This window comes from Macadamia integrifolia, chromosome 8 (genome assembly GCF_013358625.1).
Source record: "Macadamia integrifolia cultivar HAES 741 chromosome 8, SCU_Mint_v3, whole genome shotgun sequence".
NCBI classification, from domain to species: Eukaryota; Viridiplantae; Streptophyta; class Magnoliopsida; order Proteales; family Proteaceae; genus Macadamia; species Macadamia integrifolia.
This window is the reverse complement of record NC_056564.1, coordinates 20779532-20794328: the sequence shown is the minus strand read 5'-3', so window position 1 is coordinate 20794328 and position 14797 is coordinate 20779532. Positions and strand designations below refer to the sequence as shown.

Sequence of the window (14797 nt, the reverse complement as noted above, 5' to 3'; positions counted from 1 at the left end):
CCCGCTCGAATTTTTTATTTGAGGGCAATTGTGTACTTTTCGGATTAGGGTTTTTTTTCGCTATATATTTGTAGCGAGGGTTTCTTTCTCTGTAATGCAAGCAATACGGAGAGGTGTGAGGAAGAGCGCTGTAACCCTATTCTCCATTGATAGTGAAGCAGGATCTCATTTCACCGGAGACGTAGGCAACCTTGCCGAGCCTCGTAAAATCTGTGTGCATTGTTTATTTTGTTTTTCCATTATCTTCTACATCGTTTTAGGGATGCGTTTTCACAGCTTCTACCATAAATATTATATTTATTTCATTGGATGTTATGATCAACATATGCAACTCAAATACAATTAGGGGATGGTACGATGATAAAGGGGCAATGCTCCCAATGCCTCGCGTTCTACTCTTTCTTTCTTCACAATTGCAAGCATATCTTTAAGATAGTACCTAAATGGGAGTCTGAACTGCCTGCATTTCTCGCATTGACAATGTCACGAGGAAGACGTGCTAGTGCTTCCCTGATGTCCAGATCTTATAGAGGATCATACAGGTCATCGTATTAGAAACCATATTTCCCCAGACGATTGGACACCGTTTTCATGTGTAGCGCAGTGAGCCAATACTTCATTGGATTTAAGAAGGATTGCAAAAACGAAGACATGACTGAGAAACTCCTCTATGCAATTAACCCTTTCCCATTCTCTCTCTCTAATTTTTTGACCGATCCTAGCAGATACCATGATCGATTCGGGAAAACTAAAACTTAAACTCATGAACAGAAGAGAGAGATGAATTTTTCTGATTTTTTTTTTTTTGTTTCTTGTTTTATTTTTTTTACCGATACTAGCCGATACTATGACCGATCCAAGAAAACTGTACGATTTTTTATCCTTAACCGATCCTTACCGATATCGATCCGTATCGTATCATTTTTTATTGTGGCCGATTCCGAGTTTTAAAACCTTGCTTATCACTGGTAAAAAAGGCCAAGTCAGAGCAACACCAAAAGACAATCGAAGTTGAAAAGAGGCACATGAAACCATAGTTGAAAAGTGACATTTGAAACTATGTATATAAATGATTACCATCAATGCTGCAGCATTGCAACAAATACATTTGGTCATCAAGTTGGTTTCCAAGACACAATAATAATGTGATTCCACCTCAGCAATTATGCATCGTAAGTAAGGATGGGGTTATTTTAGGGAGTTTATTTTTAATTTTTTTTGGGCCCCGTGACCAATAACTAAATTTGGGAATTAAGTAAATATTTTTAAACTTGAAACCAGTGAATGTAAAATAAATTTTAGACATTTTTATTTTGTAATAAATTATCTTATCTAGTGGATCTAGGTAATTTCCCCTAAACTAAAACTATACTAAATCAAAATCGAAACTGATTGACAATTTAAATGTCTTAATGGATAAATTTTGATCTACCTCATCCCTATGCCGAAATTTATTCAACCCAACCAAAACCAAGACGAAACGACTGTTTGACACCCCTAGAGACTGGCGTGGCAGCAAAGTTGGAAAATATGGTTGGCACTTGGGCTATTAGCATTTTAGTGCAAAGAGTAATAGAGTAATTTACTAATTTCAATTTCAAAGTTAACCACGTTAGAAACGAGGGTACGGTTATAATTTTTGGAAGAAGGGAGGATGGTCTTAATGCTAAGGTATTCTTAGGGGAGGTCAGCGTAAATAGATATATATATATATATATATATACATACATATATATATATATATATGTATTTTTTTTTTAAAGAAAATTACATGATTACCTATTTTTAGATTCCTCTTTACAAAATTATTCACAAAAAGTTTTGATTAATAAGAAAATCCAAAATTAAGTTTAGGTTTACAAAATTACCACCCAAAGTTTCAGTTAATAAAAATACTCAAAATCAGGTTTGTGTTTATAAAATTACCCAAAATAGTGATTCTTTATCTTTCACATATAATCATGTATTTTTTTGTTACTAAAACTTTTAGTGGGTAGTTTTGTAAACTCAAACTTAATGTTGGGTATTTTTATTAACTTAAATTATAAGTGGGTAATTTTGTAGAAGGAAACTTAATTTTATGATTAATTTTTAAGAGAGACACCCAATCATATAATTTTCCCTATTTTTTTTCATCCGCTATTTCACTTTATCATTTCTTCCCTCACTCCTCTCCTCAGTCCTCTCGCGGCAGCCCTGCGATGTTTACGTTGTTTTGAATTTCTTACTCCTATTGCTCAGGCTTGCATTTTGACGACTCAAAGTTTTCGTTATTTTTTCCTCTATCAGTCTATCAAATTTATCAATTTATGGGCTTCTCTGGTTGTTACATGCAATCTTACTCTTACCCAGTTAAGCCATTCACCCCTGTCAATTGGAGAACCCATCAAGAACTTCCATGGAGGGTATCTCTCTCTTGGAACCCGAGAACACTAAACCCTATTAAATCCACTATACGGTCAGCAATGGTTACAATTGAAGGAGAAGAAACAGAAGATGATGGTGGTTTGAAAGAAGAGAGACCGAGGTTGAAGTGGGTTGAGGTAGGCCCTAATGTAACAGAAGAACAAAAGCAGGTGATCTCTCAACTCCCGCCGAAGATGACCAAACGATGTAAGGCCCTTATGAGACAGATCATTTGTATCTCCTCTCAAGAGAAAAATCTATCTCAGTTATTGGACGCGTGGGTGAGAATCATGAAGCCCCAAAGAGCCGATTGGCTTGTAGTTCTTAAAGAGTTGAAGAGGATGGAGCATCCACTGCTATTAGAGGTGATTATATTTATTTTTATTTTAATTATTTTAATTTCTTCCTTCGGTTGTTCTCTAATTTGATTTTCCTGGTGACATTGTTATCATATTTGCAGTATTTTTTTTTTCTTCTTCCCATCCGTTGTCTGCCCATGTTTGTTTTTTATCGATGAATATTCATGTGTCCATGTTTGGGACAATTTTCATTAATTTTAGTTTAAATTATGGTATGTTTCTGATAGTTTTGATATACCAGACTTGTCTTCTTTGAACTTACTAGCCACTCTATCCCTGAATCTCGCCTGATTTTGTTTTTTGAAATTCTGAAAATAAATAACAAACCACTTGGGAACCCAGTACTTCCTTATTATTTTGGCAATTTGGGCTTCAAGGTGGTGGTTTTGTTTATTAAAGGTTTGATTACCCCTAGAGATTTTAGAAGGAATTTTTCGAGAAGCCCTGTGATGTTTCTGGTATTGTAAAAGTGGGTATATTGGAATTTTTGTTTACGATGATAGGTACTAGAATGCCAGTGGTTGGGAGAGTTTAAATTCATTGAACTACTTTGCCCCTACTCTAGATTATCAATGAAGAAAAAAATTTCATTCTATATTCTTTTGATGGATTCTGTGATTTATTGTCACCATGATGGCCTTGGATAGTTTTCTAGGACTCTTGCTTGTACTTCTGTTCTCCATATCTTACATTCTTCAAACTTAACTCTTAAATTTAGGGTTACCTTTAAGGTGTACCACCCTTTTAGTTTCCCCATTAAATTTTTCATGAAACAACCCAATTGTCCCTACTGTACATACATAGCTTATTACTTGCTCCCTGTTTTTGGTATGGAGTGTGCATAAAAATATTTTAGTATTGTTACTAGAGGGAGGGACATAACAAATACAGATGATAAAATGCTCAAATTCAGGTTGGATAATGACCTCCTTATAACTAAGAGAAATTTTGATTTATTTCAATAGGCACTGTTTGAGATACTTGCTGTAATACTACCAGTCGTCGTCACTTTTTTTTTTTTCCCAACCTCGAAAATGTAAGAGTATCCAAAACTTTCTTATCATCCTCAGACGTGTGGTTGAGATCGAAAAAAAAGGAATTTCTAGTTATCATGGTGACGGCCTTAGCAGTAGCTTCTTTCTGCCAAATACTTGGTTGCATTCTTTCCACACATCCCTTCCAACGACCAGAACTGTGATTTTGGCCTCGGCTTTAATCTGCCAGCTTGGAAGGTGCATCTTGAAATTGGAAGGAAGAGACCAACTCATCTCAAACTCTCTCCAAGAAGAAAACCCAATTGACAGAAGAGAAAGGGTGATCAATAAGATTTTCTGGATGCTTTCTGTGACCCTTTCATGCTTTAAGATGTCTATTTTCCACTTAGAAGCCCCTGGAGATAAGAGGGAGTCAACCATTAAAATTGAGTAAGTCATTTCATGAAGTTGAATGCAGAAAGACTGAGCTAGATCCTTAAGTGGTGACCTGAGTCATCATGATTCTCCCCACCATGCCCTCTTTTCTTCCTCCTTCCTCATTCTTTTTAAATCAATTTGATGATGACAACTTTATTAATGAAGAAGCAAACAGCTATAATGGAAGCAACTGCTGAAGTAAGGTTATTACGTGGAGAATATAGGGCAAGATTGCCACTAGAATCCTGAGGGTTATAGGGTTGAAAATAGTTAGGATTTTGATTTGGAGTTCCCAACTAGTGATTATTGTTGGATTTTGGTTTTAAGGTTCACCGGAGAGCAGTGTAGGGTTTGGAGAGAGCGTAGGGTTGAATTCTTTGGGGGATCTAATGGTTGTCAGTCGGATAAATAAAAACAGCATCAAAAGTGTTATTCACAGCTTTCTTTTGTTTGGTTACATATTTAGAATGCTCCCGAAAAAGGTCAGGCAAAAGGTTCTTGGTGCTTTGGAAAGGCTGAGCTCATATGACAAAGTCATTGATCTGAGAGCTTGTAGAGTAGTAAGGGACGGGCATGCTTCCCTACCCCTTTTCTTTTCATCTTCTCTTGGTTTTGGACTAAAATTCCAGGTTTCTTATTGATTCTGGAATATTATTTAGAGTATTCAAACAGTTTCTTTGTTGGTTAATGATGGAGAAAGGTACAGAAGATGGTAGAATAAGGGTTTAGATGGTAAAGCTGAAGATTTGAAAGCTTTTTAAGTTGTTGGTTTTCAATTGTCACTAATAGTTTTGCAAAAATTACAAGGAAAGTATCACGGTGAAGAAAGTAAAAATAAAGTAGAAAGATAGGATAAAGTATGATGAAGAATAAGATAAAAGTCCATATGATGATGAAAGAATTAGAAAACCTCTATATAATGATGAAAGAATAAATGAATAGAGTTTCTTCTAGGTTTGTCATTGTACTGTAGCCCATGGACAATTTGAAATTGCATTCCCAATTTCATTAATTTGTAGAGTGCATTCTTTTTACATGGTCCAGTCATAAAACAAAATGAAAAAGACTAAAACCCGTGTTAATAATCAAAAGCAGTCTTTGTGAAAAGCAACCAGTCACTGCAGTCTTCTGGGGCCAGCCATCTCAACATTTTGATAGCATTTTGGACAATCAATGCTCACATTTGCTGTATCATAAAAAGATGAAAGATGTCTGTTCTGACTAGTTTATGTATTGGTTGGTCCGTATCATCGTATGTCTGACATTCATCGCAATTGCTATTCCCAATGACATACTGCTGTTCTTTTTAAAACACAGACAAAAGATGAAATTTTGGACGTTAGTTCTAGAAATAGCAAAGCTGCCCTGGCATGACTGACCTTATTGTTTAATCTCAGTTGCCCCGTGTGTGATACCCTAAGTAAGATCATATTGGAAGGACAGAGAAAAAAAAAAGGTAGGAAAAAAAAGGAAAGACTAGAATTTGACTTACTTATTGTGGGCCCCCAATGACCAAATTGTCTCCATTCTTACTTTTTGAGCTTTGGTTTCCATAACGGTGCCTTCCTTTTTTCTTTCTTTTTTTCTTGGGGTGTGGGGAGGGGTGGTTAACAACAGTGTGTACTTTTCTAATCAGAAAATCCCATATGTATTATTGTGGCAATAGGCTTCCATAGGAATTAGGAACATGGGATACTCATGTTCTTGAATATTGGTAATGATCATAATCTCATTCTCAGCACAAGAGACACTGCAGTTGTATTTTTTGTTTGCCAATTTTTTGTATTTGACTTCTCAGAATCATATCTATATATTGCAATTCAATGTATCCTTGTTGATCTCGTCAGGTATTTCCTCCTGACCTCTAAAATTTGTATTAATTTTACATGCAAATGAAGTAATTAGTCACGTGGCTATATTTTTATTGTCTGATACATTCTTCTTAGGTAACAGAACTTGCCCTCCTACAAGAATCATTCGAAGCCAATGTTCGTGATTACACCAAGATAATTCATGGTTATGGAAAGCAAAATCGGTTGCGAGATGCAGAAAATGCTTTCCTAACCATGAAAAACAGAGGCTTTTCCTGTGATCAGGTGACACTTACAGTTCTGATTCACATGTACAACAAGGCTGGTGATCTTAAGCAGGCTGAAGCAACATTCGAAGAGATCAAGTTGCTGGGGGTTCCAGTGGATCAAAGAGCCTATGGATCAATGATTATGGCTTATTTGAGAGCTGGAATGACCACCCAAGGAGAAAATTTACTAAGAGAAATGGAAATGCGGGAAATATATGCAGGAAAAGAAGTTTTTAAGGCGTTGTTAAGAGCTTACTCCATGGTTGGTGATACCGAAGGAGCTCAAAGAGTGTTTGATGCTATCCAGCTTGGTGGGATGACCCCTGATGTTAAGCTGTGTGCACTTCTCATTAATGCTTATGCAATGGCAGGTCAAAGTGACAATGCACGTAGTGCGTTTGAAAATATGATGAGAGCTGGACTTGAGCCTAGTGATAAATGTGTGGCATTGATGTTGGCTGCTTATGAAAAGGAGAAAAGGCTTAAGAAGGCAATGGACCTTCTCATAGATTTGGAAAGAGATGGTGTTATCATTGGCAAAGAAGCATCAGAGATCTTGGCTGGGTGGTTTCGTAAGCTAGGGGTGGTTGGTGAGGTAGAATTTGTATTGAGAGAATTTTCGAAGATGGATGTGAAGAAACTGCCCTCTAGTTTCCTTAGAGCTTAGTTGAGTTGTTTACTCTGGGGCTTATCCCCATAATTAATCACTGTGTAGTGGGGCTAATGGCATATGCAAGGAATGGACTTTCCATGTACTAGTTGTGGAGTTCCTGGTCCATGTGTAAAGATAGCCCTTATCAGTGGCAAAAATCATCTGAGTATGGACACTGGTTTGATTGTTTTCTCAGTGGACCCGTATTTTTTTTTTTTGGGGGGGGAAGTTTTCCAAGGCTAACCCATCAACATGGTTCTGAATATGTAAACAAATTGTCTTTCCTCCCCCACCCCCCACCCAACACCTTGGTTAGGGGAAACAAATGGTTGGGTTTGTCATCTTTGTAGGCCACTAGAGCCTGCATCTGCATTCTCCAAAGCTAATGATTTATATTAATCATTTGACATTAAATGATGGTTTGGAAAGACATAATGCGTGATGTTTCCTGCTTCATGCTTCCACCTGCAGTTCGGAATCAATTGAACATGTGTTGCTGCCTGCCGTTTGAAACTTTTTATCTCATGTCCCAGTGCAAAGTCATTATAGTTGATCTGAATTTTATTAATTAGATGATGAAAAAAGGCCCTGATATTTGAACCAAGTGTAGGTTAACATCTTCAAATTTCCCATGGAGTCAGAGTCTAGACCACCATGGTCCATAGCTTAAAACTATGAGATATTGGACTGACTTAATTCACCCCAAAACGTGTGATTGTGTGGATTTGGACAAGATCCATTCATTTGGTCTAAATACACGCTGTATTGTCTGTTTGGGTGCTTTTAAAAACTAATATTCATGAAAAAAAAAAACATATATTTTAAAATTTCTTACAAAACATGTATTCTGATCCTTACCCTTTGGTGAGGATTACAATATACGAATTCTTATTCAGTGTATTTTGACTAATGTTTTTTTTCTCTCATCATATCGACATTGCACTTGATCGATCAGTGTTCAAAGAGAGGAGTTCTTCGACCTGGGCATTGTCTCTCTCTCTCTCTCTCTGAGGTGAGTTTGTTCCTCAGACTCACAGTCCTCTGATTATTAATGGTCACCTTCAGAGGCGAGGTACGGCTTTCAGATCTGCAGTTAATGCTCATTTTTATTTTGCATTTGTTTTTGCAGGGATGAAGGTCAAATTTGTTGGCAGGGAGATCATGACCATAGTGGGTGATTAATCATTGGAGATCCAGAGGCTAAAGCGCTGGGTTCAGGTGATTACAATGCTTTGTTATCAAAGAACTTATCAAATTGCATACAAATTACAGTGATTTGATGTGCCAGTGATGATGCCCGATCACCCTGCTTTGTTTATTTTCCCCTTATGCTTGTTTGCTCCTTTGTCCTACTTGAATTCTGGTAAGAAGTAGCAATCGATTTGCTGTTCCCTTCCATCCAGTTTTGAACTGTAATTGAATCTTAGGAGCCCCTTCTGCTCAACTGAGACTGGTTTATGGGAATCTTAAGTGGGAATTAATTTCAATTTCCTGTCATGATTATTTGCTCTGTTGCGCTCCTTGAATACTAGTGAGAAGAGCAATGCATTTGCTGTTGTCTTTCATCCAGTCTTGAATTGTAATTGGTGCATCGGAGCCCCTCTGTTTAACCGAGGCTGAATTTATGGGAATTAATCTCAGTATTGAGCTGAAATTATAATTTCAATGATGCCATTACTAGTAGACTGCAGCCATATATAGAGGAGTAAAGACATCTCATTGTTGGACTCGACTATTATGTCTTGACTGATTAAATCCTATCCAAAAATAATTATATATATTTTCATATAGCTGAGATGTGAATGTTGTATTGGATGAGTAGCATGACTAGAAGGGACAGAAGTAGTACTGAATGCATAGGCAATTAGGCTTGGAGCAATAACTAACAATAAAAGTGGATGACAACTATAGAGCAATCTTTTAAGACCAGGCCACGGTCATCGAGTTTAGCTACTGACATGGTCAACTAAATGGATGGATTGACACCCCTAACATGGTCACTTTGTTTTTCTGAAAGATCAAAATGACCTGTGAGGTTAAAGCAGATTTTGAATTAATTCATCAGTTCAATTGATTGGTTGAATAGGTGCTGGCTGACCCTGTCAAAGAATGAATTGAGGGATGGGGTGTTTTGATAATTTTCTAGAGGGTTCATTCATATGCAACAAAGCCCAGTGGCTGCACGAGAGGAGTTATTAAGTGCAAATTGATATTGGTTCAAGGACAATGTGAAGGGTTAATATGCTTTAGATGAAGTACTGAGGAATGGTTATGATTTAAGCAAATATTATCTACACGGAGTGGAATCGCAGTACAGGATTCATGTGGGTTTACCAATAGCTAGAATACTCTGATGTGATCTTTATACTATTATTAAGTTATATAGCCTTGTATGTCGAGACAAGTCCACTACCATTATTGATTGCTGGTTCTGTAATCCGGACTCCCAAGTGTAAGAGTCTAAGGAACCTGAGTTCTGCAATTTTCTGAGGCTTATTTGGGCTAATTTGTAATATTTGATTAGTGCTTATTTGCATAAACCATGTTGCTTACTCTCTCTTGATTCTGATGTGTGGTTGTTACTCTTCTTTTCTTTGAGTTGTAGATCAAGTTTAAGTCAGTATTGGTAGGAGAGGTTACAGACATGGCTGGATAAATTTTCATTTTTCACAATTGGCTGCTGTTTTTTGCTTCTAATTGAATAATTTTCTTTTGGATAAATAACAATTTATTCATCGGAATATGAAAGAATATAAATAAAATTAAAGAGGAAGAGTTGGGCCGATTTTCCTTTATTGGCGACTAATATATTTTATTTATTTGTAAAATGACTAATATGTCATATCGATTCTGAGCAAGTATTGATATATTATTAGATTTATGATTTTATACTGTTTCCAAAACATGAAATATTGGTGTGAGCCTGTGACAATTTCTTAATATTGAGTTCACTGAAGAGTGTGATCAATAGTAATGCTTGTTTGAATGGCTCTCATTCAACTTCGGTTTGATCCATGCAGTTGTGGGGTCAGTATTTGGCTTGGATACCCGTCGTTAGCAGAAAAAAAAAAAAAAATTATTATCTGTTCTCTGTTTGTTTTAGACCACAAAACTTTCAAGAAAATGATAGAAGATGTTTGCTGAAACTCAAGGAAAGAAAGCAATAGCAACGAAGCTATCTCTGCTGCCAGAAGTTGAGTGTAACACAAAGACTAGGAAGATTAAATCTTTTTTTTTGGCTATTACATTCTAAGGAACTACCCAAGGAGACTTTACTCACGCACACTGGAAGGGGTCGGGGGAGGGGAATGATAGGAAAGGTGCATGGGTCACATATGACAAGAGTTGATTCTTAGACCTTCCGTACTCTTGACGTCAGCTCTTCAAGCAGAGGTTGCAACCACTGCGCTATGCATTGGATCCACAAGATTATACCAAGGAAGAAGTGGCCATCTCTATGGCGGAGTAAAGCAAAGGCAAAACCAGATAGGCAAAAAGATGAGAGGGGTATACTTGTTTAATTGCAACTTAATGATGGTTCCCAAGCAAGGATTTAGGGGATGGTATTGGTATCTATCGATACCGATCCGGATTGGATCTATGGGTGATACCTATCGGATCAGTGGGTATCAGTCTATTTAACCCCTATTTTTTTTTTTTTGAGTACTATTTTTTTACCATTTTAACCCTAAAACGATACGGAACATCGATCTAGATCGATCAGGGATCGGGGATTGGTTTTAGTTGATACCGATCCGATATGATCGACATGGCCGATATGAGACTGATACTTGAAACCATGTTCCCAAGAGTTCTGGATAGTGACTCAAAAAACTCGGTGAGGATTTGTTGAACGATGACGAATTGGTTGTGTGGCCCTATGCCTAGTCACATAGGGGTGACAAAAAAGACATCCCTGCCGTCTTGGTTGGATTCTTATGTGCCTCTCTTGGTTGGCGTTGGTGGTGCAATGACTATGAGACCAGTTGAGTCTTAGAGATCACTAACCCCATTGTTTACATGTACACGGAAAAACAAAACTGAATCAATCCAAACCCCATATCAAACTGTTGAAAGCCCGAAAAGAAAATCAAAACAATTCGAACCTAAACCGGATCAAAACCAGAGACAATAGAAACCATGCCTCTCCTTATCGGGTCAGCTTCGGTTTAACCTAGTCTAGCCTAAATCCAGTTCCACCGGACTTAAACTGGACCGAACCGACTGTTAGACACACCTAAAACTGTCCATATTCTCAAAGTAGATGACCATGCAAAGAAGCTGGTATAGTGGTCCGGTTCTTGTTCCCTTATCTCACTTTCTCATTTCAAAGCTGTTGTGTTATATACTGAAAGTGGGGACCATGATTTTACGTATCGTATTGGTATTGGTTGAGACTGGAGACTGGAGACTGATATCAATGCTTGATAATCCCGATTGGGTATTAGCATTGGATCAGGGGTAAAATAGTAAAAAAAATTATTTTTTGCTAAATAAATAAAGGCAAAAGTGATCGATCTGGACCATTTTGATCTAAATCAAATCGATATTGTATTAGATACCGATAACTAAATCATTGGTGGGGACGGCTGAGTTTTTTTTATCCAATAGTAGACACTATATTTTGTTCATTCTCTTCTCCCGCCATACAAGCTTCACATAGGGACCTTACCGTCTAGTATGTTTTTTTATGTGATAGGTAGGTGAGTTGGAACGCTTGACCTCTTTATTGTGAGGAGTTGGTCTTTACAAAATGACTTATCCCACTTGGATTACGGTACTGTTTGGTAACAAACGAGATGGACATATATTTCATTCAAGCAACAATAATTATTGAGTAATCTCTACCACATTCGCTGTTGGTATCATTTCTATTGAAATGGACTCAAATTATATCTCAAGGACAAGTGAGTTTCTTAACTGGAAAGTACCATGTTATATACACTAAACAAAAAATAGCATCTTCTCTACTAAGGCACTTAGAAGCATGGTAGGAAAATCAGGTTTTCTGACTTGATTTACCTTTTAAAAAAACCCAATTGTTGCACCAAAAAAAAAAAAAAAAACCCCAATGATTCGGCTTGGTCAAATTTAACTAGGTATCGTAGTATTGAATCATGTTTTTTTATTTTTTAAAATGACAATAAATATGCATAAATTAATAAAAACAAATGAGAGAATTATATATCATTGAATTTTGAGCTTATACTATTCCAAAATATAAACATGTTTACTAATGTAAGTAAATTATTGAGGTAATGAACCAATTTTATAGTATTCAAAACATGACTTGGGTAAAAAGGCCTAGTCTTATTGGGATGATTCTTAATCGAATCTTTTCATTTTTTATTCTAGTAAATTCGACACGACTCTTGATTAGGTTTTCAAAATTTTTACTCAACTCGGATGACTCGCACTTTGCTTAGAAGTTTGCTTAATTAAATTTAAAAATAAAAAAAATTAAGAGCAATAGTAGGTTGATTAAATTTTCATAATACCTATCACTATGTATCAATTTTTTCTTTCCTGTCTTGGTAAGAAACCTTTTTATTTCTATTTTGCCATCTCTTGTTATCACTTTTCACTCTTCCTCATTTGATATGAGAAATGATTTGAGAAGAAACATGGTAGGTGGAACTGAGGCTTTCAGTTGATGGTTTGGAATCCAAATAATAGTACTTACTTATGGCCTTTTTCAATCAGTTCCTTTTAATTTTGGTAAGGAAATGCAAAAGAATGTGCCTAAAAAATATATGAATGATAAGACCTCTAAAAGTTGTATAAGATCCTTGAGACCTAATAGGCTGTCGTGGCCATCCAACCTATTCCCTAGATAGGAAAATTAATTTTTGGATTGGGCACGTAATATTTTGTGGGCCATCTTAATTATGAGGTGTGTTTTAAAATTTAATTTAAATTTATCAACAATTCGGATGGCATTACTTTGACTTTTATTGACTCTTTTTTGGTAGAGACTTTTACTGACTTTTACCACATGGTAAAGTCTATTTTGAGTTGAAATTAACACATTAATAGGGGAAGATGGTTATATTTATTCACAAGATTTCGGTTCTGTGACTCTGCTAGTCAACCTTTGTCCATGGGAAAGTTGGGGGGGGGGGGGGGGATGGGTACCCAGGGAATGAAACAAATTAGAATATAGCATGGGAGAATTGCCCCAATAAGCTAACAAAATAAACATTATATTTGCCATATGGTACATCAAATGCATCCCACAAAACCAATCAGGACCCAGTTTTTCTCTAACTCGTGGGCGTCCGGTTAGGAGGACCTAGACATGTACTCTGAGATTCTTCCAATCTTCAAATGTTTGATTGAGCACCCAACTAGTTAGATACGATTTTTTTTCCGATCAAAATACCATTCCTCACTTCTAATAAATTCCAACAAGAAAATGAGTTTTCCATGAGGTAGTAGAAAATCCAAGGGAGATTTTCCAAGATTGCCAAATAGTTTACCACATCGGTGCAAACCTTGTTCATTGTCAAGTTCGGCTGGTAGTAAAATAACAAATTTAAAATATGATGCAAAAATGAAACTTTTAAAAAATGATTGAAAAGAAATGGACAACTAAAAATACAAAAGAAGATATCAACACATAGGTAGACATATGTATGATTGAGATTGAGAATAAAGTATGTAACATGGCTAATCCAGACTATTCTTTAGGTCTCCAATGGTTTTGATTGCCATGTCATCTACCACATTATACAACTAGATTAACCACAAGGAAATTCCTTCCTTGATAGCTTAATTAAATGACCCCTATAAATTAACATGTGGCTAATAGAAAGGGTTATTTTTCTAAGGTTGGATCCCTTGTAATGCACATTCAAGAGATAAGCTTTGCATATCAACAAATATATATATATATATATATATATTTTTGGTAGGATACATGTCAACTTTAGGTTTGAGTGAAAAGAATGAAAGAGTATTGTCTAGTCTAACATCTAGAATGTAATTTTGACAAAATATTTAACAAGAAAAAGTAAAAGACAAAATGAACCTTTTGAATATTACATGCAAGGTTATCCCTAAAATGTGCATTCCAATGGATCTGGACTTTCCACCATGTTTGATCTATCTAATTGTCAGATTAGCCAAATCAGCCCTACCCATTCTACTAGGTACTAATTAACCCTTTCAACATAGTCCTGAACAATACATTTTCCTTCAAACTACTTCTAATCCTTAATGCAACATATTTTTTTTTTTTTTTTTCCTGTTTCTGTCTGTGCTCATCCTTGTAAAATTACTAAATCATCAAAAACTTCGTTTTCATCAGAGCAACATTCTGAATGTTTCCTCATTAAGGTATTGTTATAAAATATTATTGTGTGCTTCTTTCTCTATCTCATTATCATGTTTTAAATGCTTTTGATTGTTCTCATGAAATGATTTAATTATCCCTGACATATTTTTTTAGTAGAATTATCCTAACTTTATTCTTTTGGGAAGAATCTACAATTTTTTGACATCCTTTATTGTGATTTAATTTAATATTTTAGTAGAGTTTAAATGTATTTGACCATTTAGTATAAATGGCAGAAATATCCCCACACTTATGTTGTATTAAAATTTTTTTAATGTTTTTCAAAAATAAATAAATGCTTTAAGAATAAAGTGTGAAATTACAATGGACGAATACATGATGTATACATTTATCCGTGGTATTAATCATGGTCATACAAATCATCCTTAAGCTTAATTTTTTTTTTTACAAGAATTTCTGAGCTTAAAATATGTTAAAGTATATGACTATAAGTACCTTGAAAAGAAAAACAACAATTGTAATTTATAAATTATCATGAAACACTTAGATTTTCACTCAGCTAATAGCATAGCTAGAAGTATTTATGAAAAT

General features: G+C 35.7%; 1 protein-coding gene, 1 long non-coding RNA gene and 1 pseudogene across 2 annotated transcripts; 2 read left to right on the top strand and 1 right to left on the bottom strand.

Moving 5' to 3' along the window:
• Positions 1–342: 342 nt before the first annotated feature.
• Positions 343–653, bottom strand: LOC122085967 (annotated as a pseudogene).
• A 1490-nt stretch (positions 654–2143) lies between these two features.
• LOC122085564 (pentatricopeptide repeat-containing protein At1g01970) lies at positions 2144–7363 on the top strand. Its single transcript, XM_042654040.1, has 2 exons — positions 2144–2771; positions 6124–7363. Exons 1-2 carry the CDS (start codon positions 2310–2312, stop codon positions 6922–6924), a joined length of 1263 nt encoding a protein of 420 aa, XP_042509974.1. The 5' UTR covers positions 2144–2309; the 3' UTR covers positions 6925–7363.
• A 673-nt stretch (positions 7364–8036) lies between these two features.
• Positions 8037–9513, top strand: LOC122085565. Its single transcript, XR_006142153.1, has 2 exons — positions 8037–8127; positions 8996–9513. It is a non-coding gene; the product is annotated as an uncharacterized LOC122085565 (long non-coding RNA).
• The last annotated feature ends 5284 nt before the right edge of the window (positions 9514–14797 follow it).

Bases quoted from the DNA above. Each gene is read 5' to 3' on its own strand.
- LOC122085564 (XM_042654040.1), top strand. From the start codon at position 2,310: ATGGGCTTCTCTGGTTGTTACATGCAATCTTACTCTTACCCAGTTAAG. The intron at 2,772-6,123 runs GTGATTATATTT...CATTCTTCTTAG, and splicing joins AGCATCCACTGCTATTAGAG to GTAACAGAACTTGCCCTCCT.